Source organism: Ctenopharyngodon idella, chromosome 5 (genome assembly GCF_019924925.1).
Source record: "Ctenopharyngodon idella isolate HZGC_01 chromosome 5, HZGC01, whole genome shotgun sequence".
Lineage (NCBI taxonomy): Eukaryota > Metazoa > Chordata > Actinopteri > Cypriniformes > Xenocyprididae > Ctenopharyngodon > Ctenopharyngodon idella.
The window spans coordinates 33,889,065-33,916,921 of NC_067224.1; the positions used below are offsets into that span (position 1 = coordinate 33,889,065).

A 27,857-nucleotide genomic window follows, 5' to 3' on the forward strand; every position below is an offset into this window, starting at 1 on the left:
TTACACTATGTATGCTAACATAGGGAAAAGCAAAAGTTTAGGGCAGGTAAGATTTCTAATTTATTTGATCAAAAATACAGTAAAAACACAAATATTGTGAAATATTAATAAAATAGAAAACAGGTATTTTAAATTGTAATATTTTTTTAAAATGTAATTTATTCCTGGGACAGCAAAGGTGAATTTTCAGCATCATTACTCCAGTCTTCAGTGTCACATAATCCTTCAGAAATCATTCTAATATGCTGATTTGGTGCTTAATAAAAAAATTCTTATTATTATCATATGTTGAAAACAGTTCACTGCTTAATATTTTTGATCATGAATGAACGAAGGGAATATCAACCTCTAGTCTGTCCTTATAGTGGTGGGGCCATATTAGCTGTGTGCAATGCAGAGTTAGCATTACCCCAAAGTTGGAGGCAGTGAAGCGGTCACAGGCGGAGACGTTGGTGATTGAGGTGGGGTGAGCGTAGAATGCGTTGATGTTGGCCAGGAGCGTGCTCATTACCGCAGGGACACCAGACAGCATGTATTTACAGGACAGACATGCGAAATGCCTACAGGTGGACAGACACAGACACCCAGTAAGAAACTGAGAATGCTTTACTACAACAGTTATGTAATAATAGTAAATGTCACTTTTTTTTATAATACATAATATTAATTTTCCTTTCATAAATATCAGTATATGGACATTTCATCTCAAACAATAAGTCAGTCTTTCATTGCAATTCATTGCTTCTCACCAAAACAAGTCTCTCTATTGAATAAACAAAAGGTCTAGGTTAGTATTTATTAGGAATTATTTAAACTGTTCATTAATATTCTGTTTGACAATTGCACAACTGAACCCAAATATTCAGTCCATTTGAATACCCACTTAGGATTTAAAACACTCTTAAACAACAACTCGTATTGTTAAAACGGACTGATTACTGATGGGCATTGATGTGATTACAGAATGCTACCAGCAGACATTTCCTGTCAACAGCAAAGGACCTATAGCTGTCAGAATACACAGAAAACCCTCCATGGCTTACGTCATGGCCTGATAGATGGATTCTATCCCATAGCGCATGGCAAACTCATCTACAATATCTTGAGCAATCTCATCAAAGTAGATCTTCCAGGCATCATCTCCACGAGCTGTGGGCAACTTCACCACACCCTGCCCTTCAACGTCTGTCATAAAGTGAAAGAAATTCTACAAAAAAATAAATAAATAAGAGAGAGAGAGAGATGGAGAAAAAGGCTAAGTGACATATATAGAAAGTATTTTCTGTTTAAAAATGCCTTTTAGGTTTAAATATATTAGATATAATTTATGTACACTACCATTCAAAAGTTTGGGTAATACAGTAAAAACAGTAATATTGAAAATATTACATTTAAATGAAGTTATATATATATATTCCTGTGATCGCACAGGATCTGTCACATGATCATTCTAAAATTCTGATTCAGCATATTAGAAATCATTTTAATATGCTGATTTGGTGCTGAATAAACATTTCTTCTTATTATCAATGTTGAAAACAGTTGTTTTTTTTATTTTTATTTTTTTAAATTTCTATCTGGGATTCAGCATTTATTTTAAATAGAAATGTTTTGTAACAATGTAAAAGTCTTTACTGTCACCCTTGCTGAATAAAAGCATTCATTTCTTTAAAAAAAAAAAAAAATAATCCCACTAACCCTAAATTCTTGAACATTAGTGTACACAGGCATTTGTCATCTAAAAAGATATTGTAAGCGCTTTACCTCATGCAGACAGGTGTACTGAACATGATAAGGGGCCACTTTCTCTTCCCCTTTAATTTCCACACTTATCTGCAGTCTGATGGCCCCTGATACTGCTGACTTATCTGTGCGTTTTTCTGCAAAAGTCAGAGATTACACATGGTCATTACAAAAGTGATATGAAAGACAAGTCTCCATTTACAAGCATCTGCTCCTAATGGAGAACCTTAGCCAAAGTATAGCGGTAGATTCACATCTGGTAATAACATTTAACCAATTTTTATTATCAAGAGAAAATAAAAAGTGCTTTCAAATTTAAAGACTCAAGATTTTAAAATGAACACTCATCATTTTACTTTTTATTTTCTACAATGAATATTTGATCAGCAACTTACTGGTGTAGGAAGCCATTGTGAACAGATTAGACACAAATGTATTGAGCTCTTATGAAAATCACAACTGAAGAACAGCTTTCTGTAATATTATTATGCAAAGAGAGAAGAAGCCATGTGGCCGTAGTAGAGTAGTTACCATCTGACTGACTGTAAAATGTCCACCACCAAAGCTGGACATATTAATCATGCAAGTTTTCATGAATAGCTAAAAGTAAAATTTTGGCATATTTCACAGTAACTTTTTTAATCTACATTATATCATTTTATCTGCTCAGGCTTATTACAACATTAAAAATTAAGTAAGATATATATTATTATAGATTACGGTTCATATTTTAGGCATAGATCGTTTATGACCTGCACTGAAATCCCAACCCTTGAGCAGACAGATGGTTTAATTTCTTGTGTGACACAATGGAGCCATTCTGTTTTTAGTCCTAATCCCTTTAAGAAAATTAGCACTGTCTAGTCATGGGTTCCCTCGAGAATTTCTAATGGGTTTTTTCGAACATCAGTTTTAGATTTATGACGAAAAAAAAAAAAAAGTTCTTAATTAGTCCTTATGAAGCACCTTGTTGGCAACATTAAAGCACACAAAGGTTTCAAAATCCATGCTTAAGATGTGACTGTAATTTATTTTATAGAACAAAACGTGAAAGCCTCTTTTTCTAGTAAATGTTAACTACTAAATCAAACAAATGAACTAATTCAAAAACAATTATTGTAAAAACCCATTCAAAACCCCAGAGGGAACCCACAATGAATTAGACTTCCGGTTTGTCTGCAAACTAACGTCATGACTGTACAGCTGTATAGAACACACGAGTGCCACATTCAAAGCCCCAGAGAGTTAAAAAAAATACATATAATTTAAAGAGATCAAATACTACTCGACATTGAAACACACATAGACTGAGGAACTTACCAAGGTTATACCAGACGTCCATTTCTCCGCTGAGGGTTCGGACCTCGATGATGCTCTGACCCAAAAAGTCATCGGATTCCCTTTTCAGACGCTGCTTCACACGAGACTTTATATCATCATCTTCATCCCATACGCGCAGTTTAATGCGATCAGATGAATTGTGGCACTCACTGAAGAGGAAAAGGAAAAGTTGTGAACAAATCACAGCTGCTTCATAAAAGAGATTATTTGTGGATGTAAAAGAGAGTATTTGTTCTATAATCCAAATGACTTTTGCAAAATCACAAAAATTTACAATCTGCACACCTGTGATTTCAACACAAGTTGCTATATTTATTTACAACTGCAAACAGTCTACAGTTATTATAATGAACTAAACTGTATTACTTTTAGAATTATATTGATTATTAACACTTCTTTAAAGCAGTGCACACTTTGCACATTGTATGTTGTCTTAGCTCTGCCAGAAACTCCCCTAGTAAGAATAGAAAGCTTTGACTCGACTTTGACATTTTAGTCTGTGGGAGATCTCTTTAAAATCTTATATTAACCCCCTGGGGTTGACGGTCACGCGGGCACAACCACCTTGGCTTTTTTTCTTATCAGTGCGAATGAGACTCAAAATACTCCGTCGATTTTGGTCATACAGATAAGTGTTATACAGCATTCAAAACTAAGTTTACTTTTATTTGTGTACACTCACAATAAAAAACTAAATGTTGTGCTTTTTGCAAAATAAAGAAAACAAACAGTATGCTCGTTCTGCCGTCTCTCTCTCAGTGAAGTCCATTCTGAACGCTTCTGAAAATGAACTGTAACTTAGCAAATACTTGCTATACAGGCATGAGAGATATGCCTTTAGAAAGCTTGAAGTGTCTACTTTTAAATGAATTCATATCAAAAACAAATATTCTCTATTTATGTAATCCGTATGAAACCAATGAGAGGTACAATTTCTCACATCTCTGCTCATTACCTGTAATATGACCACACCCACACGCAGAGCAAGCGATTCACATGCAAACTGTCCACATGAGGCACGCAAACCTGTAAAAACGTCCCATCACCTTGATAAACAAACATCAACCTTCATCATTCCTCTGCTTTTTATCGAGTTTGGAAGACACACTGTGAGGAATAAGCCTTGGATTTACCTCAGAAGAAGAACACGATTGATCCAGCGGAGGTAAGTAATTTGTTCTTATTTACATTAGTTATTGTTACATAAACTTGTACACATTGTACGAGTTGAACTATTGCCAGACTAAAATGTGTGAAATCGACGGAACCACGTAGAAATAGGAAATAGGCAGGTAAGCAACCTTTCAATGCTAAATAAATATAAATATATGACACAAGGATGTTTTTATGCTATATAATATAAAACACAATATGGTATAAAAGTAATATGAGAGTTTACACTGTAACAATATTAGAATGTTTAGACTAGTGTTTACTGTGAAATACTGTGTTTGTGGATATCTGCTCAAACATAGATGTTTATAATCTGCTAAACAATAATGTTTCAGAGTAAATGGTCTCTGCAAATGCTATAAGTTTGAGTCATTTACACTGTGCGTTTGAATGTCCACATTTATTCTATAGCTCAGTGCTCTTACAGTATGTCAATAATTGTCTCATTTGTGATTTATTTTTCATTATTTTAGTTTTTTAAAACACTTTATAATTTCATTGATTTATTTTTGTTTCTGTTTTAAGAAATCTTAGAAGTAATATCAGAGACAAAGGTTTTTTGTCTGATCACATAGAAAAGAAATGAGAATAAGAACAAAGCAAGTAAAACCAGGATTTCAAGAGAAATGAAAATACTGTATTAGACTCACAAGTTGAACGTCTCCTCCCACACAGGGTTAAGGTTACCGTAGATAGTTTTGGTTCTCTTCTTAGTCTTGCCAACCTGAACAGTCACATACGGATCACTGGAACCAGTTCTGTCTTTAGCCTGCAGGCCCTGAGCGCTTACCACTAGAAAAAAAACACATGAACACACAGAATCTGAACAATCTTTTATAATGAAGTCACAATCGGTAAAAAAAAATGAATGTAAAAAACAAACAAACAATGCAGGCACAGGACATTATTTACTAATAGAAATCTGCATTTACATGATTGTTCTTTGAATATATAGATCACTGAAAGGTATCTACTCTAAACATTTCAATCAGAGTACAGAGCAATAACAGCCGCCCCTGCTATCGTACCTGTGATGGAGATTTTGGCAGACCACTTTGATGTTCCATCAAGCACAGTCTGTTTGATGGCCTTCATCTGCTGAGCATGGATTAGTTTATTCATATTGAACACAAGCCTTATCATCTCAAAGATTTCAGGCTTGTTCCTCTCTCGGATCTTCATGCGGTCCTTCATGGCTGCTATGATATGCTGGGTTCTGTCCTCTGCTCCCGTTTTGGAGCTCTTCTCAGCAGCTCCTGGCAATTAGAGAGATGCATTTATAATTTAATTGCACTATACAACATCATCATTTTTACAAGCTTTCTGGTCAATCAGTTGGTTACTTTTATTAAAAAGCATTTGTCAATGGCACAGGTGTAACATTCATAAGGGATAGTGCACATGGGAAGTAACAATATATATATTTTTTTGTTGTTGTTGTTGCTTGTTTTCTGTATTTGGTTAGTGACTCACTCTGCAAACAGTCTGCGTTAAGAAGCTCCTGGCATTTTTCATGGCATTTGACTCCGCACTCTGAGCAGCGCATGCCCTGCCGTGCGATACCCCACAACAAACCCTCACACTCATAGCAGTAGGTGGGCGTGGTGGCTGTCCACACTTCAAAGTTATGGGGTGTCGTGCAAGAAATGGGGTAAATCAGAGCCTGGAGGGTCTTCTTGTACACGTGATTCTTCTACAGAGAGAGAAAGAAACTGAAAATAGCGTCTGCCAGAAATGGGCACTAGACGCAACCCTGAAGATGACATTTCAAAACAAAGCCCAGCTCAAATGTAGTACGTGTTGAAAAGACAGTGAAAATGTGAAAAAAATGAAAAGAAAGAAAATGGTTAAGAATGGTTTAAACAGAAAACGAGGAAAATCATTGAGAAGGAAAAATAGCAGGTAAGTGTAAGAGTGCAAGATATGTTTTATAAATATTGGTGTAGGTGTAGTTATGGGAGTGGGCAGACAGGTGTCAAAGTGATGACCAAATAAGAGCCACATCACACATCTTTATCTACATAAGGTGTAGGTGGCGTACACCTACACAAACATTTATCAATCCGGAGCATATGAAGGGTAACTCTAAATTTTGATACAAGACTAGAAAATCTAAGCTAGAAATGAAAAACAGAACATTTTAATTCTGTCAACAATTACTCCATTATCATTGTGACCCTTGTGTCATTCCGAACCACACAATGAATAACACAAGCTATGGCATATTCAATGAAAGTGAAAGGGGACAGATGCTGTCAAGCTCCAAAAAAGTTTTCTAAATGCTTGTTATTGGTCTTATTGTGAATGATACATCCACACATGGGTTTCTTTTATTTATTCATTTTTTATTATTATAATTTTTTTATTTTTTATTTTTTTACTTCCCTCTGGTGTCTTAAGCAGGACTTTTGCAATCATTTAGTCTGCTTAAACCCCGCCCCTTTATCAAAATCTACTTCAAACTCGCATTTAGATCTGCTGCCATTCCAATCAACAATCACTGGATAGAACACCAAATCCCCGTCCTACATTTTTGTTTAATCTTTTTGATAATCCGTTTCATTTAGATGTACGTCACAATACGGAAGGAAAAGATCCGTCACTACTTCTGTTACATTGCAACTTTAACAATTGGGTTGAGTATTTGAGTATTTTGCAGGTCTTACCAGTTCTTCATCCTTGAGTGAAGAGCGTGCAGCTAATGTGTGCGAGATCCCTGCTTTCCTGGACTGTACCAGAGACTGTACCAGAGAGGGGAACAATGGTTGAATATGAACATGTGCTTAATTATACAATTAGTAATAGTACACTCTAAAAATTCTTGGTTGTATCAACCCATGTTTGGGTTAAATGTGGACAAACCCAACTGTTGGTTTAATTTTTTTAATTAAATTTTTAAATTTGACCCAAACATAGACTGAAGCAACCCAGCATATTTTAGAGTGTAGTACTGATAATACTATTATGGTTCTGTAACATTATTTGTGCCGCCCAGTGGGTTTAGCAAATTGTCTGTTATTTTCCTTAAACATGTGGTAAATGTTAGTTCATGCCTGTATCTACTATATTCCCATTAATATGCTAAAATTCTATTTAAAGGGATAGTTCACCCAAAAATGAAAATTTTGTCATCATTTCTTTAAAATATCTTCTTTTGTGTTCAACAGAAGAAAGAAACTCATACAGGTTTGGAACAACTTGAGGGTGAGTAAGTGATGATAAAAATTTTTTTGGTGTGAACTATACCTTTGAAAAGTTTTCAGACTAAACTATTTCTACCTTCTTATATTACTAAATACCATAATAAACAATAGTACCAACAACAGCCACCAAAACCAGCCTATAAAGACCGTCGATAGAACATGCTGAAAAAACTATCAGTGATTGTTTCATAGCTAAAGGCAGACAAATACTCCAAAGATTGATTTTCCATGGGAACAGAGATAAGAGCACAATTTAGCCTCTCATAGCTAATGACAGTGATTCAACACAAGCAAATGGCTGGCTTTATATTTCCCCTGGCCATCAATTGCCCAGCTAGTCAATCGTGAGTGGTACAGGGTGAGTGAGGGGGCTGGCAGGTCATGGCTAAGGTTCAGTCAATTAAAAAGGCTTGAAAGTTAAATACAAGGATTGATACTACATTGCTAGGAGAAAATGGAATATCTACAAACAAAACAGAATCCAAAAAAATCTGAGTAATTTTTTCACTTATTTATCATTTGGCTGGCACAAATTGTTATTACTAAAAAGTAATTTGAACATAAAATAATGTTTAAAACAATATTTAAATATAATATATATATATATTTATCAAACATACTTCCATAAAATTCAAAAAGTCTCAAATTATTAAAATTCCAATTAAACTCCAGTTACAGCAAGCATTAACATGAACTAACAATGAACAACACTATAATAGGATCATTGGATAATGTTATTCTTTGTAACTTATTATATTTGTTAACATATTAACTTTTAATGGTAAAATTTTCTACATTGTCAATGCACTGATTATTATAAAATGTCTAATACTAATTATTAATGAACATACACCTAGATTAATTCAGGCAGAAAAAGTTACTGTTCACTGTTAGTTCATGATGCCTAATGCATTAAATGTTAATGTAACATATACAGTAAAACCTTATAAAGTGTTAAATAAATGAGTCACAGATAATATACAGTCAACCGGTCAGTAATTAAAAATAAACCCCAACAGGGTGATCCCGTATATTACAGCTGCAAAATCAATCAATCAATGGACAATGATTGATATTGACTGACATTCTATGAGAGAACAGAGAGACCACAAAGTGATATGCAAGATATAAAATTATCACAGCTAAGTGGGAAATCATTCAATGTTCAATTGCAGCATCCACGATTCATTACACAAAAATATATGACCACCGATTTCAGTGACTGAACATTCAGAATCAAGTATTTCAGAGTTATGCAAAAACCTTTGTGCATATCTTAATCACACTTTACAAAAAAAAGAAGCCTTCGTTGCCATGAAAACTGTTGTGTAAGTCAAAAGCTTCAGATCAAGTCTGTTTTTATTTTGCATTTATTCTTTTTTGTCCCCTACAGCAGTCAAATGTATCTGTGTGGGTTTCAATTTTATAGCAACAAAGGCTGATTGATGAAAGTTACCCATTTCTGACTCATGAACATGGACTGGAGAAGACAAACACTTCAAATAGAGCTTCTTTTCTCAAAAGTACACACTCACATGGTTTTTAATGCAACACCAGTCACATAAGATGTCCCTCTTTAAGGGTGAAGAGAGGACATTCAATAACAAGATTGCTGGAAAATTACATTGACACATTTACATGGATGCCAAAATCCATTATAAACAAAAACAGACCATTTGTAATATCAAACCCTTCTGAGACAGGATGTCACGCGCTCATTCATTGGTGATTTATTACTGCTCATTTCAACCACACCAGAATTGAGCAGCATCACACTCTGGAAATGAAACTGAGCACAAAACAACATTTTTTACATGATCTAAAGTATAATATATTTTTTCGCCTTGTGAAATGCACACAACACTTTTGATTTCAGTGTGGACTGATGAATTGCTTGTCACTGGAATCTTATCACATCATGTCTGACTAGGACACAACGTTATAGCCAAAATAACAGTCTACACCTACAATAATGTAAACATATGCCTGAATGTTTTTTCTTTAGTCCGCTTTGAGTAAAAGCTGAAAAAAAAAAAAAAAAAGTAAACCTTAAATTGTGATGCATTCACTAATAGAAAAGGTTTACTTACCATGGCCTAGTAGTAAAGGAAAGCATTAAGTAAAATGACAAAAGAAGACCAGATTTCAGTTAAACTTTTGCAATTATATGAGTTAGGTTAGGTTAGTTATATTACAATAAGTCAAATCTGTATATACCCAGTAAAGAGGGAAATATTACTAAGCAATGTGGCAGAATGTTGTTTCAATATGGGTGGAGGTGTGGAAAATGAACAAAAAAAAAAAAAAAAAAAACTCTCACCACTTCGCTAACCAAAGGAATAGGCTTCCTCTTCCTAAGGTCAGGCATGCTATCAATGCCAAATATTCCTCCTCCCCTGAAGATAAAAAAATATGGATATTCCAGTAATGGAAAACAAAAATTTGGTGAAGAACAGCTAAACAACAACATGGTTCAAACAGTGAAAAAGAATGAGCAAGAGGATCATACCCAGGTTTGGCCCATGGATGTTTGTTATGGTCTCCATTGATATTCTGTTGAAAGGATGATCATATTGTCATGCATTAAAACAATTATAAAATGTTAAAGCTTCACATAAGCAACAAAAACAGCACATGGGAGACAGGGAGAAAGAGGAATAGTGAAAACCCTGCTGTTTGGTTGATTGAATTTCACCACTATATTTATGACTACAATCAGAATTTTCCAGTCATGAGAAAACTTCTAGTCAAGACAGGATGAAACATGCAAGGGCTCAGATCCTAGTACTCAAAACTCTAATGTACACTTCCTGTCAGAAAATCCCAATTTAATTTACTTTCAAGACACACAATAGTACAATATATCTAACACAGCGAAATTTTGCTTTTGATGCAAGATGAATACAGAAAGATGCAGACTTATTTTGCAAATAAAAGAAATTATACCAAAATTTTTAACAAATTAGATGAATAAAATAAAATATATGTTAGCAAAATTAATTTTATAATTAAAAAAAATAATGTATAATTAAAATTATTATTATTTTTTTTATTATTTTTATGTAATATAAAATTAAGACAAAGTATTGAATGGCATTTATGCCATCTCTGTGCTGTAATAAAAATGTAAACACACCATTTTATCTCTTAACTCATTATTTGGCAACAGGCTGCAAGTGCACTAAGTGATTTGTTTTTATTTAGAAACATTTCTTTCTCAAAAATACCTAGAATTATTGATGTAATTGCAACAAAATAATTAAATTCCTTACACAAACCTATCCCTAATGCCAAACCCCTCAAAACAAAAAGGTTGATGGAAGAAAAAAAAAAATCATTGCTACTATAAAACTCTGACTCAGCAACTCTAGCAACAGGCCTTAAATGTATCTGCCATCACAGTTTCTATTTTATATGGTATAACCGGGAGGGATACTTTAATGAGCTACAATCAATAACAGTCTGAAAATGTGTGTAGTGTTTACAGTGCAGCATAGCTTACAATGAGAACAAGGAATGATTTAAACTAAATAAAATAAAACATAGACATAACTAATTTAACACAATGCAGTAAACACAAAAAGGAGTCTGTTAATACCATGCACATTAAAGACCATTAAACAGCATTATTTATCTTTAGCACTGCAAACATAAAACATCAAGGCACTTTTTAAACAATGTGAAAAAGATATAACCTGATCTTCATCCTGGCTTCCATCTGAAAATAACAACAAATAGCACATCAAACTATCACTATAATTGTTAGCCAGAACCAAGACAGCACTCTTTAACTAGACACAACATTATAAAGCAAATAAACGTCTTGTCCAAGAACATATTTATATCTGTAGACGGGGAATTTAATAACCTTGTTTATGTATATGGACCGGGAATATGAACTGCATAACTGTGGGGATTTTGCAATTGATCTAGACGGTTCATGAAAGTTTCATTGAGAAGTTTTATTCATTTATAATGGCTCCTAAATTTTCCTTGCACTCTGCTTTCATGTCAGATTTGTTTTCATTTCAATTCAGTGAGTGTAATTAGTTTGTTTGAGCCTGGGGAAACAAGACTAGTTTAACACCCAGCAAGGCGCTAGCTAATATATCTGCAGGAAAGGACCAAACACCCACTGGCTACAAGAATCAGCAGTTTCTGATGAGATCTGTTTTTTTACAGGGGAAAAAAAAAAAAAAAAAGTGTAGCATTTAAATGTTGCACACTATTTGTGAGACACGTTTGATTTGCGCATGGTCATCAGAATTATTTACTTTCCATTTCTGACATGATAATTTATTTCATATGATTGAGTTACCAGAAAGCACTAACACTGCAAATTTGAAATTTCAGCCAAAAACTTATAACACATCCCAATAAAACAGAACAATGAATATGAAGCAAAGGGCCTCAAATCTCAATATACCTGGGTTCAAATCATCTTCAGAAAATGTTGACATGGTCACTATACTGAGTTGTCTTCTGGACTCTCTCTTCTCCCTCAGAATCTGCTGGAAACTCCTGAGGCACTTCAGACGCCGTGCATCCCGCTGACTAAGCTCTGCTTCGCTACCTCCTTCTGTGGAGGACTCAGTGGGAGGCTTCGTTTCCCCCGTTAGTGTTCTCTGCTCCTCTTCAACTAGTTCCTCAGGGGAAAAAGAGTCTGGGATAATGTCTGTAGAGAAACTCTGTGTTAAATGAGCACTGGTTGGATGTCCAGATGTAGCATCTGACGCATTACTGTTGGATGAGTCCAACCCTGGAGAATTTGGATGTTCTGAATCTTCACTATTATGCTGGTGAGGAGGTGATTCAGGTTTTGCTTTGGTGGAGATGCATTGAGGTATCTCTGCGAAGCCTTTCTCAGTACTGATGGCTTGAGGCCTCTCAGAATAATTTGTTTCTGTTTGTGGAGTCTCCATCTCTATCTGAGCCATCTCTAAATTTGGTGTCCCAGTCATCATCATTCCTTGTTGCTTCCCACACAGAGAGATCGGTGGATGGACTTCAACCTTTTCTCCAGGCAAAGTAGCACTAGTTCCATCCATCTTCTTCAGAGCTCCCCGCAAGGCAGTTTTAAAGTCAAGAACTGCTCGACCAAACTTTTTTACATTTAAGGCAACATTACTGTCATCAGCAGAGTCAGGCTTCCAACCAGGGACATTTTGATTATATAGTGATGTACCTTCATATAGAAGGCTCCTGGATGGCTCAGCAATCACACTTTCTATTGACTCACCTTTAAATGGAAGCTTTATAAGGCAATTTTCACAAGAAGATACATGATAAATGTCATTCTGATACAGAGAGCTCTGAGGACATTCACCATCTCCTTTGCAATTATGGCAGCCCAAACCAGGTTCTTCATGGAGCATTTCTGCATCATACTGCTTCCAATCCTCTCTACTGCATGTACTAGCAGGAGAGTTGTAGTGTTTACCAGTTACTATGGATATTTGATCTGAGGTGCCCATTGTACAAGTACTTGCAGCTCTTGATGGGTCCCAACGGTTTACTTCACCTGTGCAGCACTCTGCCTCTTCAAAACTGCCTTGTCTGGAGCAAGAATCATCTTCGCTCCATCCGATCTCTCCACTCCCACTGCATTTTAAAGCCACTGGGTTCCAGGTCTGACATTCACACCCTGTATTGCCCTGTCCAGAGGTGGGTCTTTCTGGATCAGACTCAGACTTGGAACTCTGACCCGAGGACAGAGAACTGGTGCTTGGACAGTCCTGTCCATCCTGGCGCTCAAGGTAACCAAAGCTGAGCTTCCTTCTCCCTGCACCTTGAGATACATCTGACCTTCGATCCGATGTTTCTTGTGTAAATGGATGGTGTTCATTGTGGTTTGAAGTCTCAGCACTAGTGAAAGCGGACTGTCTTGGCACATCTTTGTGTTTCCCATCAAGAACTTGATATTCCGAGAGTATATCACCACAGCTACTTGAGGATTCATCAGCATAAGGCTTAAAGCAACCTATACTAGCAGCATTACTTAATTTGTGATGGTGGGAGGGACCTTCAGTGCCCCCCATTGCTCCTGGCCAAGTCTCCACACCAGATTTGTTTCCAGACCGCATGCATTCAATTTCCAATAAAACGGCATCTACACAGCTAGAGACCTCCTCAACAGAACCACGAACAGATGACAAGTACTCCCTCAAGTCTGAAATCTCCTCTTGAATTTTGTTGATCCCTCGCAATTCCTTCAGTATGTGCTCAACGATAGCACTTGATTCTTCCTCTTGATAGTCCTCATTATTCCCCTCCACAACTTCATCCTGCACCAACATATTAAACCTGCACAGCAGAGTGTCTGTCTGTCTTTTAGGCTCACCATCAAGTGCTTTACCAGTTGAACACTCAGTCCCATTTAGATCTTGCGATATTTGGTTTTGAACCACTGTCAAATTACTGTTGTGCTGCAAAGTGCAAGGAATCCTGATGCCTCCTTCTCGATTTAGTTCCACTTCACCGACGCAAGGTGCCTCAGAAACTTCTCCCAGCCCATGTCCATTTGGCACCTGAGGCAAGCAGCAGACCTCTGCTGAAGCTAATTCTCTCCTGTAATAGTTCTGCAACTTTTCAACATCCTCTTCACCCTCTTCATCCTGTTCTTCAATACCAGCATTGTAAAGACCACAAGGCTGGACAGTATGATCTGCAGATCCCTGCAAGAAACGATGAATTTTCCCACGCAACACCAGAGCAACTCTGGGATTAGGCTGCCTTCTCTTTGGCACTGCAGTTTTCTTTTTGGGTCGGGGATACTGAGGGACGCCCGTGCCATCCTGTCCATTGCAGCGGTTGCGGGAGAACATCGCTTCCCCTCGCTTCTTCTGTGCTGTGGATTTTTATCACATTACTCAGGCTTGAAATACAGCATCTGATGATACAAGTGATAGACTGTCAGTCAATTTAAGCAGGACTTGGTCCACGAATAAGGGAGAAAAGGACATTTAAAAGAATCACACCAGTGCAAATTTACCAATTCAGTTCAGAAAAGCAAATTATTGATTATATTTTTTTGGTACTATGTCTTAAGTTTAACTTATAGTTAATTTCCTCTCTTGTCAAAGTTTTGTCATGGATTTGCAACACTAATAAAAGTGATCCCAGAATTCATTAGTACTGAGAATTTATAATCTGCATATCCATTATGAAAGCTGTCTTAGAGCAGTTTGCTCAACAGTAGCACACAATGAAAGTGTCCAATTATCAATTTTCACATTACCCGGTGCAAATACCATTGACACCAAAGTATATTTAAATTATGTGGAAATGTGACAGTAATAATATGTATGCCAAAGTAAATAGCTCTATCGTTGTGGCTAGCAAATCCCCCCCAAAAACACGCCTGAAAATTATCACTTTGTTTCTTCATACCCTGGGTACAAAAATCTACTTCACACACACACACACACACACACACACACACACACACACACACACACACACCTAAATAATAGGCACTGTCTTTTGAAGTAAATCAGTGATAATAATAATTATATAATAAATAAATAAGGTAGAAGGAAATAAATTAACATAATACTTGCATTCTATCAATAATATACAAAGGCTGAAAATGCAACAGTATCTTTTGGCTTTGCTTATCTGCTGGAGAAAAAGCACACAACAGATAAGAAGTACAAAAGATAAACTAAACACCTGCTAAGAACGTTCCATGGCAACACAGTATTGTCATAATATTGTTTTTTTTTCTATATTATGTTCTATGATATGCCATGTATACTAGTTCATAAGTGTGCCACAGAATACATGAAGCAATAAAAATGTTTGGCTACAAAAGGCTTACATTCAAACCACAAATGAATATTCACTTGGTATTTAGTTGATAGTCATATACTAATATAAGAAATATACTGCAAAATACACATTCTAGAACATCTCATTCACTTTGGATTTCAGTATATAAAAATAACTGGAGTTTTAGGAGAGCTGAAGAGGCATTCTGGCTCCTCGGCTCCTTGTGGAGAGTCAATTAAGCAGAGAAAATGTCACATGTTAGTGCAAAATCATGTGACACTGGAACAGTAGCTATGGAAACCATTTGCTATACCTGCATTCAGGTTCTCAGTAGATAGATATATGTCTCTATGTAAAGATGGCAATTACCTGAATAAAACTACCTTCCTCTATATTTCTCTTTACTTTCCCATTACTGTTATCTGCTTCCAAGCATCAACTTAATGAGACAAGTTACACAGGCAATCAGGAACTGTAAAGCGACTCATGGATGTTAACCCAGTATGACTCAAGAGAGAGTCAGTTTTTCTCCTTATCTTATTTTGACACCCCTGCTCTGTGAGTTTGCATGCTGCTTATTTTATTTGACAGACGCCAACTACATAACTTAGCATTCTCCCACAAATAAGTACATGGTTCGGTATGTCTCTCTGAGGTGATGTTAGATTGGAGAGTGAGGCTGAGAGAAGATGAGTTAGTGTGGTTAAACCACAGTGTTAGATACGGTGTTAAGAGTGTTATACCATGTGTGATTGCATACCCTAGTTTTTCTCCATAGTGCTCTCACACTTGCCTAACTAGCAATAACCGGATATGAGTTTTCAAAAGCCCAACAATTTTTATGTTACATGTGGTTTACACAGTCTTACGCTTCACTAGTCTCCTCGCATGCCTCTCAGTCTCGCCTTTTCACCTTGTCTCTTCCTCTCGCTCCCACTCTCTCTGTCTTTTACTGTAGGTAAGGGCATTCAGGGGTGAGTGATCCACATAAACATAGTGAGAAGAACGCTAATGTGGCTTTGTGAGATTGCTGAAGCACAAGAGCTAAAAGTGAGATCTCTGCATGTATGCATTTTCCCAAAATCTTCAATCCATGTATTTGCTGTCTCCCTAAATGTGTGGAAGACAAAGGCACAGAACAAACAGAAGAGGAGAGGACACTGGGAGGAGAAAGCAGAGAGTAAACAAACTACCACTTACAACACTAACTTTAAATGTGGAGAATGTTTACCTCAGTGGCAAATGCCATTGAGACAGGGAGGTAGAAAAGAAAATGAGGTATATGGGAAGGAGAGAAAAAAAGAGGTGCCAGCCAGAGTGAGATGTTTGTGACACTGAGTGCTTGAGGAACATTTCACTGAGGGCAGCTAAAATCATTTCAGAGTCATTTCACCCAGCTTCAACAGTTTTGTTCAGAAGATGCTACATATTACTATTCTTAAAACCTCTATTGCAGGTATATGAGGGGGAAAAAAATAAATTGTTTAAATTGTGTTTGAATTCCATTATTTGACTCCCTTTTCTTGCATAAAACAGATCTTATTACTGAAATCAAAAACAAATGATTAAATGGTAACACTTTACAATAAGGTTCATTAGTTAAACATTAGCTAATGTATTAAGTAACATGAAGTAACCATGAGCAATACATTTTTACTGTATTTACTTATCTTCGTTAACGTTAGTTAATGAAAATACAGTTGTTCATTGTTTGTTCATGTTAGTTCACAGTGCATTAACTATGTTAACAAGATTTTAATAATGTATTAGTAAATGTTGAAATTGACATTAACAAAGATTAATAAATGCTGTATAAGTGCAGTTCATTATTAGTTCATTGTAACTAATGTAGTTAACTAATGTTAACTAATGAACCTTATTGTAAAGTGTTACCGATTAACCATAAAGTTTCTTTAAGGCAACAAACATTTCAAGCAATTTTTCATTGCATACAAATAATTTGTATGACTTCATGTTGTAAAATTAATTTCACTTCATGAAAAAAATCCATTAAAAATCATATAATAGGTGAAAAAAAGTGAAAAATGTTTTCCTGAAGGTAGCAATCCAGAGCAAAAATGTGCATCCTCCGCATGATGCACAATAAATAAATAATAAATAACATCATCATGTATTAACCATTTTATTGCCAAACTGAAGAACGTGCGCTTGTTGCCTAAAGTTGACATCATGCAAAAGAGGGTTAAAGATCTGAATACAGAACAGCTTCTTCATGACTGCAAGATTAATTAGAATATTAATTGGCAAAGACTTCCTCAGAGCTCACAGCTTTACACACCACTTCTCACATCATCTATGTACAGTACCGTATTTACAAGGAGAACAGAATAATTATCTGTAGGTATAGATCACAATGTGAGGAAAGGCAGGGCTTTTCATTAATCTTCCCTTTTACTGAGATTTCTGTTTAAATATACGTGTCTCTCCTGTCACTACTAGACTCTGTGACCTTGCTACATATAGAACGCACACTCTCTACAGCACACACACACACACGCACACACACACACGCGCACACACACGCGCTCGCACGCACGCACGCACACACACGCGCACACACGCGCGCACACGCGCGCACACGCGCGCACACACACACACACACATTCAAGATCTGTATGACAGAATTTGATTTTCCCTTCACACTAATGGCAGTACTCAAGACAGATCATGAAAATATCACATGTTTATTAAAATATAAAACTAGCCTATATTGCAACCAGAGGCACTATAAAATGACTATCAACTACAGAAAATTGCTGTCCCCAATCTATTTCTCTCACACATTCTCTTGTTTCACAATCATTTCATCCAGACAGTCAAGTGGAATGACCAGACATTCATCTATCTAAGCAAAAGTAATGGCAGATTTATTCTTCACTACAAAGAATCAGCTATGTGGTTTGATATTGATCATTTTATCATATTTTGTCTAAATGTTCCTGCAAGATTTCAAAGCAAAAACAAAGAAGAACAAAGAGAAAAGCACTTTTTACAACAACAGGTTGTGTGGAGGAGAATAAGAGATGCAATGTTATTTTTTGCCTTTTGCATAGCCTTTTTTTTTAGCATTTTGATCACAGGAAATAAATAATGGAAGCCTAGCATTAGCCACAGTGAGCACCCATGGGCTGTTCGCAATCTGTTTACATACTGTCTAACACTTACTTTCTATATATTGTAATCATTATGATCACAACTTGCAATATCTGCTTTAATGAAATCATTGTTTCTGCTTAAATGAATACAAAATGTCAGCTAACTGATGTTAGCATGATTTGTATTATCTTAGAACTGTACATTTCTGACATATGGACATTACTTGGACACAGCCACCTCTGATAACAAATTCTTGTCTTGTAGACACTTGTATTTTCTGTAAAGCTGCTTTGAAACACTATGTATTGTGAAAAGCGCTATACAAATAAACGTGAATTGAAAATGTGAATGAGAATTACTGCACAAAATGGTGCACAAAAATAAGGGGGGGGGGGGGGGGGGGGGGGGGGGGGGGGGACTGTTCATGATTTGCTGCTTTATATTTCAGGCAGATTGCAAACCAGACAAAAGTTTATGATGATGTGGTTAAAACTGAGAAGCTAATAGTCAGAAATAATGTCAGAATTAGTCAGAGATGCTAATAGTCAGGAATTTTAGGGAGAGCATGTGTGCGCATTTAAAAGTGACAGTAAAATAACATCTCTCCTTTCCGGCAAACTCAATAATCTCTGTGATGTTAAGCAACAACGCCTTCTGCTGTATCCAGGCAAGCTGTTAACTGTTTACAAGGTCTTATTCTGGCTGCCTGCCACACGGGTCATGCTGAACTCACTTACACATACAGCCACAGGCACCATTATCCATTTCTCGTGGCCTTCCAATGTCATGCCTACTTTGTGTATTCACAGCAGCTCGTTCAAAAAAAACAAAAACAAAACAGAAATGCGTAGAAGGTCAGGATCGAAGAGCTTGACCACACAATTAATGCATACAACATGACCTTTGAATTTAATATGGGTACTTTTTTTTGCATGTAAAGTAAGTAAATATTAACCCTGCCACACATATAAAATGAAACCTAAGCATAATACTGGAATCACAACCTGTTGGCTCCAGTCACTGCAACTAAATAGCAAGACAAAAATGAGAGTGACAGAGCCAGCCGGCTCCAATGTCTACATATATTACTTGACGAGCACTAAATTATAGTAAAGAACCACTAAGGAACACAGTTACACTCAAACTTATATCAACCAATGCATGACACCTTAGATAAGAGAGGAAATTATTCAGATAATTAGATTATTTCTTAAACATATGTATACACTGGATAAAACTTAAAGAAATCAATGTCTTCTCAACACATAAAGCAGAGAGAAATACATAAATCTTAAAAAATATATATATATATAAAAAATATGCATACAATTAAAATATATCTAAATCAAATTATTTGTTTCTTTGTTTAATATTATTATAAACAACTATTTCTATATAGCACCACAGAATACAGAAACATTCAAAGAAAAAACATCCAACTTACCACGTTGAAAGTGAACAGATCAATTAAACCACAGATGTAAGTGGACAATATTGTGTAAATTTTCTGAAAGAGTGGAATTAAAAAAAAGAGCTCCACATTACGATTCCAATGTACAAAGTCCATAAAAAAGGGACTGAAGGGCAGAATAGATGTCAATAATACAATGAAAATGACAGATTGAGTCTAAACCCACCCATTCTCCAAAGCTCCAGGCAGCTTCCACAGTAATCCAACAAGTTAACTTCTCTATTATACCCCAAGTTAAATAAGTCTATATAGTCCTGACAAGCTCCTCAATGTCATCTTCTCATTTCAATTACTGACAAACTATAATTCATTCAAATATACAAACTCTTTTCTGCTCCTTCACACACATTTGTGTCAGTGTTCCACTCCTCTATCCCTGATTCTCCAGTCTCTTCCTCCTACACTCCTCTGGCTTGTTGCTAAGAACACATCCACCCTCAGCTGTGTGAGTGTTCACACACTTTCACCCATTCTCCTCCTCCCCCTCTCTCTCTCTTCCTCACACTTCTGCCTTACTCACTCTACACTTGTCCGTCCATCTGTTTCTCCCTCTTTTCCTCCCCCTTGCGGAGGCTTGTACACACTCCACATCTCTCCTACAACTCTTCTTCCTCTCACTATGACATCATCTTGTTGCTGTGTCCAGAGTGCTTGATGAGTTGCATCATGTGTGCAGCAAGTTTTTTCATGTAATTTTTGCCAGGAAAATTGCTTTACGGATTAGTAAAGTAATTTAGAGTATGGCAATATTAATATTTTAGATTTGCTGACAATTCTTGAGGGAGCTAATCAAAAATCTGGCAATTTTGTTTAAAAGCTACAATATGTACATTTTTCACCGCTACAGATCACCTATTCAAAACAAAGGCGTAGCTTGGTGACGCCGAGTTTTGTAGCATGCAGCGCAGGGCCGAGTGATGTTGGATCTGAACGAGGCCGCTGAAGAGATTGCTAATGAGAGACAATGCGACACCCGCCTTGGGAGCAGCTGAACTTTTATTATGCCGCAGGCGCCACTTCTTCCGGTCAAGCGTATGAGGTGAAACAGCGCTGTTTATCATATTAGATACATTTGACTGTGTTGAAAATGATGTTATGACGTTACTCTGTGCGTCCGCTCGGCGGCTGCTGTGAGACACTTGCTGCACACTGCAGAAAGCTAGGTCGATTTTAAAATATCTTAATAATAAATGCTGGGTGGCTTGTGTTGACAAATGGCATGCAATTCATTTTAAAATGTACTGTATGATGGAGAATGCTGTATTACTTAGCTACTTGACAAAATAGTGTTTTTCTTTAAAAAAATCTTACATATTGTAGCTCTAATCAAACCTGTACGCTGCAGTGAAGACTGCCAAATGAGAGCTTAGAGGTGCATTGAAAAGTTCCTGATTTAAAAAAAAAAATTATGTTACATGATACATATTGCACTTGGATATTTTTAGCACATTTGGCAATTACAAAAAAGATTAATTGTTAAATTATTTAAATATTGAAATTTATTTTAAATAATTCTGAAGCCGATTTAGAAGATGACTGAGGCCCTCTAGTGGATCTCGGTCCCCTAGTTGAGAACCACTGTACCACGCAAAATAGCCGGTGATCAGGAAGACCCCAACATGAAGCAGAGGGATTTTGTATCACCCTAATGGTTTTTATTTAGTTGATAATGGTTGATTGGCTATGCATGATCCCTTACATAAGCTATTTGATTTCTATAATTTATATTAGATTATTTATAAAAATACATATACAAATTTTTACATAATTGACCAACCTCACAGGTTGTTAAAAAAAAAACCCAACAACAACATCACAATGTTCTGTTCTGACTGACTGATGCTCTATCAACCGAATACACAAGCTACTGGATGGTGTACCATTCACCGCTTCACATCCATACTCCCTCTAGGACACTTTCTCTTTGATCTTCTGATTAGGAAGACAACATTGGAGAAGTAAAGAGTGTCACAGTGCTATCACAGGTTCCGTGGACGCTGTAGGGAAATCAGCAGGAAAAGGAAGCGAGGTGCGTTTGGGAGGGGTGAATATCTTTGGTGACTTTCAGCCAATGTCATCCTACAGGCCTTTGATTCCTTCCAGTTAGTATTCTGTGCATACTCACTACTCAGAGTCAGAAACTCTTCCTTATCCAATTCATTCGCTCCATTCTCTCTCTCCCTTCAGCTCAGCCTCTATCTCCCCCTCTCTATCGCTCTGATTTTCTTTGACACATCCTCTCCCTTCCATCTCTCTAGGGTTTTCCAGCTCTGAGGATGACTATTGTAATGGGCATAGTCATTTGAGGTCTGACGGATATTAATGTTCGTCCGGTCTGGAATATAAATAAATATATATTCTGTCTACAATTTCACAAAGAAAAAAAATGGCCTACATAAACAGACCTGTGTTCTATATGGCTCTTTGTATGCCTTTATATTTTGCATACAAGAAAAAGTTTAAAAGAACTGTGTGAAGATACACAGAAGGCACAAATATACTAACATTGTATCTTGTACTTTCTTTGTTAAGAATAGATTTTGAAAAGAAAAATCTATATTTAATGTCAATACTAGTAAATTATTCTGCCCTGATACATCTCTACACAGTAGTACTGGCAGATGAAAGAACATGTACCATCAAACAATTCGTTCTTCTGTTAAATTTGTATTACAATACCAGTGATCCTCAGCCAAATATCATCACAGAGAAAGATGAACTTCTTTCCTTGATGAGCAATGCATTTAGCACTGGTTTCATATGCACAAAAAGCATGCACTAAAAACTGTTTTGAATTATCAAAAGAAAGCAGAATAATGTCCAAATAATCATTCTTGTGGTTATCGATTCAGCCACTAGAACAAAGTCATTCATCATATAAGAAAAAAACCCAGCAGCTTCAACTCCACAGGGAAAAGTATGTGCACTGTTACTAGATGTCTCTCCATTTCAAGCATGTTAAAGGGATAGTTCACCCAAAAATGAAAATGCATTTACTCACCCTCAAGTTGTTCCAAACCTGTATGAATTTCTATCTTCTGCTGAACACAGAAGATGATATTTTGAAGAATGCTGGTAACCAAAGATTTGGTGGGCCTTATTGACTTCCATAGTATTTTTTTTTTCTCCATACTATGGAAGTCAATGGGGCCCATCGACTGTTTGGTTACCCATATACTTCAAAATATCTTTTTTTGTTTACAGCAGAAGAAAGAAATTCATGCAGGTTTGGAACAACTTGAAGGTGAGTAAATGATGGCAGAATTTTCATTTTTGGGTGAAAAATCCCTTTAAGAAATGTGAAATTTATTGTCTAAGAGCTAACAAATGGATACATACTTCATGCAAACAAGCCTTGGCTTAATCAATCCACTGTTCAAACTCAGTGTTAATCCTGTAGGACAAAAATGATCCCATCACCTTCCAGCTTTCAGCTCTCATCATCTTTCCCATCTCCTGTTCTCTTATATTCATGAATATAAAACCACCACACATTTTAAATGTGCTCGAGTCAAAAATATCTTAAGTCAACAACAATCAGGTGGGACATGACATAAATAACAAAAGATGTCTTAACTAGCATTTGTAATAATCTCTTCATGTGGTGCTTGATAAAACAAACAAATGAAGATATATAAATACGCAAAGAATATGTGGCATTTAAACAGTTTTAAAATCCAAGGTTACTCTAGTAAAATTACCTTGATTTCAAAATCTCAAGATCACGCCACACAAGATCACATGATCATAAACAGCTTCTTCATACAACTAACCATCTCAAGATCTCTTCGCTAACTGCCTTGTGGAAGGGCCATTATTGAGGGAATTCAGTTGCTACTCCTTATGGAATGCGGTTGAATTGTGCTCTTCCAGTTTATTAAACTGAGGTTATCACAGACCCTGAAATTAATATACGGCAGTTTGGAAACACTAAAATGAAACCTATGCAACTATGAAAACAAATGTGTCCACAAAGGAGTTTTCAAATGCAATTTAAAGGAGCACTGACACCATTCATGCTCAACAGCTGTTCATATAAAAGCACTAATTCATTCATTATGCAACATACCCTTCCACAAAACCTTGAGCAGTGTGATTTCAAGTCACCACTTCGAACCTTTGCATTAAAACAAAAACACTGGATACTAATGGTTACCACAACAACTGGTGATTAAAATCAGTTTTAATGAGCATAAAAGCTTACAGTAAGTCCATCTAATTTTCTGCCAATCTCCTTTGTTCTGTCAAAGAAAATAGATTCCTACTTTCCATCAGTATAAAAATTTAGGGAAATGTGTTGACAACATACTGACATCTATCAAACTGACTAAAAAAGAAAATTTTAATATTTAATATTTCACTTCCTTAATCCTGGATAAAACACTATGGCTAAGCTTCATTAATAAGAGGTTTAACTCATTCTCAAGACATCTGACAGCAATTTAAACCAGCACTTAATGTCTTTTAAAAAGAGACATGTTGTATGATCAATGTTTTTGTCTGGATTGAGTCAAACTACATGAAATATGCATATAAAAAGGTGCCCAAGGGCGGCTCCACATGCAGCAATCAAGGTTGTGTTTCCATAGTAATGTCACATAGTTGCCATGGCAAATTATTTCTTGTTGAGATAAAATGACTATTTTAAACAAAGAACTATCCAGCCATTTAAAATCATATGATCATTAGCAGGTCTTAAAATTAAGTAAATACAACCTCAGATGAACAACAACACATGACATATTACACCGTGTCATTATTTATTCAACAAAAATAAAGACAAAATGGAGAAATCATGGGTGACAAACTAAGTACACACTATAATTCAGTTGCTTGTAGAGCTACTTTTAGCAGCAATAACTTGAAGTAATCATTCTCAGTATGACTTTATCAGTCTCTCACATCGTTCTGGAGGAATTTTGGCCCGCTCTGGCCCGCATCTGTTTATGCACAGCTCTCTTAAGGTCCTGCCACAGCATTTCAATTGGGTTGAGGTCCGGACTTTTACTGGGCCATTGCAACACCTTGATTCTTTTCTTTTTCAGCCATTCTGTTGTAAAATTGGTCTCATCTGTCCAAAGGACATTGCTTTTAGAAGCCTTGTGGTTTGTTCAGATGCAACTTTGTAAACCTAAGCCGTGCTGGCATGTTCTTTTTAGAGAGAAGCAGCTTTCTCCTGGCAACCCTTATAAACATGCCATACTTGTTGAGGCTTTTTCTAATTGTACTGTCATGAACTTTAACATTTAACATGTTAACTGAGGCCTGCAGAGTCTGAGGTGTAGTTCTTTCCTGAGGTGTGGTTTTTTGCAATTTCTCTGAGCATTACACAGTCTGACCTTGGGGTGAATTTTCTGGGAAGTCCACTCCTGGGAAGACTGGCAACTGTCTTGAATGTTTTCCACTTGTGAATAATCATCCTCACTGTAGAATGATGGACTTCAAATTGCTTGGAAAAGGTCATATAACCCTTCCCAGATTGATGGCAGCAACAATTGCCTCTCTAAGATTATTGCTGATGTCTTTCCTCCTTGGCATTGTGTTAATACACACCTGAATGCTCCAGACCAGCAAACTGACAAAACTTCTGCTTTTATAGGAGTAATGACACTTGCTGATGATCAGTTAATCAAAGATATTTGATTAACAGTGCCTGTCTGCTACTTACCCTCTTAATTCCTGTACTTAGTTTGTCACCCATGGCTTCTCCATTTTGGCCTAGTTTTTGTTAAATAAATAATGACATGGTGTAATATGTCCTAATTTTAAGACCTGCCAAGGACCAGATGATTTTTTTTTTGACTGTTTATACTTACTTATGTATATATACACACACACACACACACATATATATATATATATATATATATATATATATATATAATATATACACACACACATTTTTGAATATTATATATAATATATACATTTTTCAATTGTAGTCTTTTAAAATGGCATCTGAAATAATAAACTAAGTACAATGTAGTGTTGTCAAAAATATAAATTTTTTGATACATATCGATACTGAAATATCTGAAACATTTCCAATAACCATTTTGAGTGCTTTTTCATTGCACATTGCACAAAAAATAATGACAAAATGCCAGTCTTGGCAAGTATTCATTTATGTTTTAAGTGAACGCATACAGTGGAGAAAGAAAACGCATGAGTAACAGTATAATGGATCCGTACCTCAGGTCTTAAAGTGACAGCAGCCTAATATACCTGCTGCCAAATTATGAGATGATAATAAAAATTTCTATATGGCAGTTTTCCCTCATGGTATAGATGTCAAAATTGTGGCCAGTGAAAATGCTGAGTGGCTAGTAACTTTGGCTAATGAGCAAAAAATCTATATATCTATATCTGTCTTGCCTGTCCCTTTCAACACTTGTCTCTAGTACTTAATGCTTTCAAAAACAAACATAATGTAAACATACACACACCATGCTAAAGGAACACCCCCTGCACTTCAGATCCTTTAATAAAGAAATTGTACAAATACTCCAAACATTAAGGGCAGAAGGCACTACTTTAGCTGTCAGCAGAAAATAGTGATCATTTGGAGATGCCTTTCGTGCCCGACACTTTCCCTGTCACAGCCTTTGTTTCAATAGAGCAATCACCCATCACCACGCTCCCTCCCTCTAGCAGCTGCATCAGAAGACGCAGCTGCTGAGGCAGATTGCAAATATCAATGTAGACCACAGACTAAAGTTTTATGAGAATCATGAGAACATATCAACAACAAAAACACTGGTTTTACTGTCAGCTTGATTGGTGGACTTGATCATCTAAGCAGTGCAATACAAACTCATCAAGATTCAAGACTGACAATTGCCAGTTATTTAGTATTCAATACTTTGAAACAGGTACATTATTGTTCAGTTTGTTTGTTTTTCCCTCACCAGATCTAATACAAATATCCATTGAAAATACAATCCAAAAGCCACATGAGCTCCCTGAATTTTTCACTGATAATACATCATCAAATCAGATCATTTGTGTAGGTAGAAATACATTACGCTTTATTAATTACTAAAGTATTCAATGCAAAGCTAAATTAGTGGGGTAAATATCATCTCTCATTTCTTATGATGAAGAATAAATGAAGACAGGTAATATGCATTTTGATTCATTTAATTCTGATGAAATCTGATAAACATAATTCTGAGAATTATAGCAGCTAATTTCCATATCAGAGTAAGAAATAAAAAAAAAGTTATTGTGATAAATATTAAAATAACTGGGAAATATAAAGTTGCAGTTATGAGAAAACAACAACAACAACAGTCTTTTAATATTTTAACTCTGAAACGGAGAAATATTTTTTTTCTATGGGCTTCCATAGAAAACGATTTAATGTACAAATGTTTAAATATGTATTGAATTTATTAGTTTATTGTATAATTTAAGGCATTTATTTTTATTGCTTCTTGGACCCCTTTTCCTCTCTCTCTCTCTCTCTCTCTCATATATATATATATATATATATATATATATATATATATATATATATATATAAAAACCGCAGCAGTTGACTCTAGTTACTAGCATGTTTTCAGAGAGTCATCTCTGAGACAGAGACATTGTCATTTCTCCATTTGAAGACACAGCACTAATACTATATCGACAACTTCTGAGTCTGCACTGACAATATTAAGCTATAAAAAAAAAAAATAATAATAATTGAGGCACAATTCCTCAATGGCAAACCTATATATATATATATATATAATAAAAAAACAAAGACACAACAGTGTTACACAAAAATAATAACCTATTAACCCCAAAAATTCCAAATTTATTTTACATACAAGCAAAGTGTGCATTACACAAACTAGTAATGTTCAAATATAAAAATTGTACATACCTGTTAATTTTCTCCTGTAAATATAGGCCACTCAAAAAGAACTGACATCATTAAAAAAAAACAAAAAAAAAAAACAACTAAAATGTCATTTTCATTCCCAATAGTGGCCTCTGAATTTGTTATATGTGAATCTCAATCAACCAAACAGCAGAAGGGCAGTGAAATA

General features: G+C 35.9%; 1 protein-coding gene across 1 annotated transcript in view; it reads right to left on the bottom strand.

The window, feature by feature from the left end:
• LOC127512893 (protein unc-13 homolog B) overlaps positions 1-27,857 on the bottom strand; it is a 111,144-nt gene that overhangs the window by 32,547 nt on the left and 50,740 nt on the right. Inside the window, exons 12-23 of the mRNA XM_051894248.1 lie at positions 11,887-14,308; positions 11,156-11,178; positions 9,970-10,013; positions 9,781-9,856; positions 6,924-6,998; positions 5,731-5,950; positions 5,286-5,513; positions 4,908-5,049; positions 3,064-3,233; positions 1,765-1,880; positions 1,044-1,207; positions 410-560 (exon numbers count right to left, since the gene is read on the bottom strand). Coding sequence (XP_051750208.1) covers positions 410-560; positions 1,044-1,207; positions 1,765-1,880; positions 3,064-3,233; positions 4,908-5,049; positions 5,286-5,513; positions 5,731-5,950; positions 6,924-6,998; positions 9,781-9,856; positions 9,970-10,013; positions 11,156-11,178; positions 11,887-14,308 — 3,831 coding nt within the window. The remainder of the gene's footprint in view (positions 1-409; positions 561-1,043; positions 1,208-1,764; positions 1,881-3,063; positions 3,234-4,907; positions 5,050-5,285; positions 5,514-5,730; positions 5,951-6,923; positions 6,999-9,780; positions 9,857-9,969; positions 10,014-11,155; positions 11,179-11,886; positions 14,309-27,857) is intronic.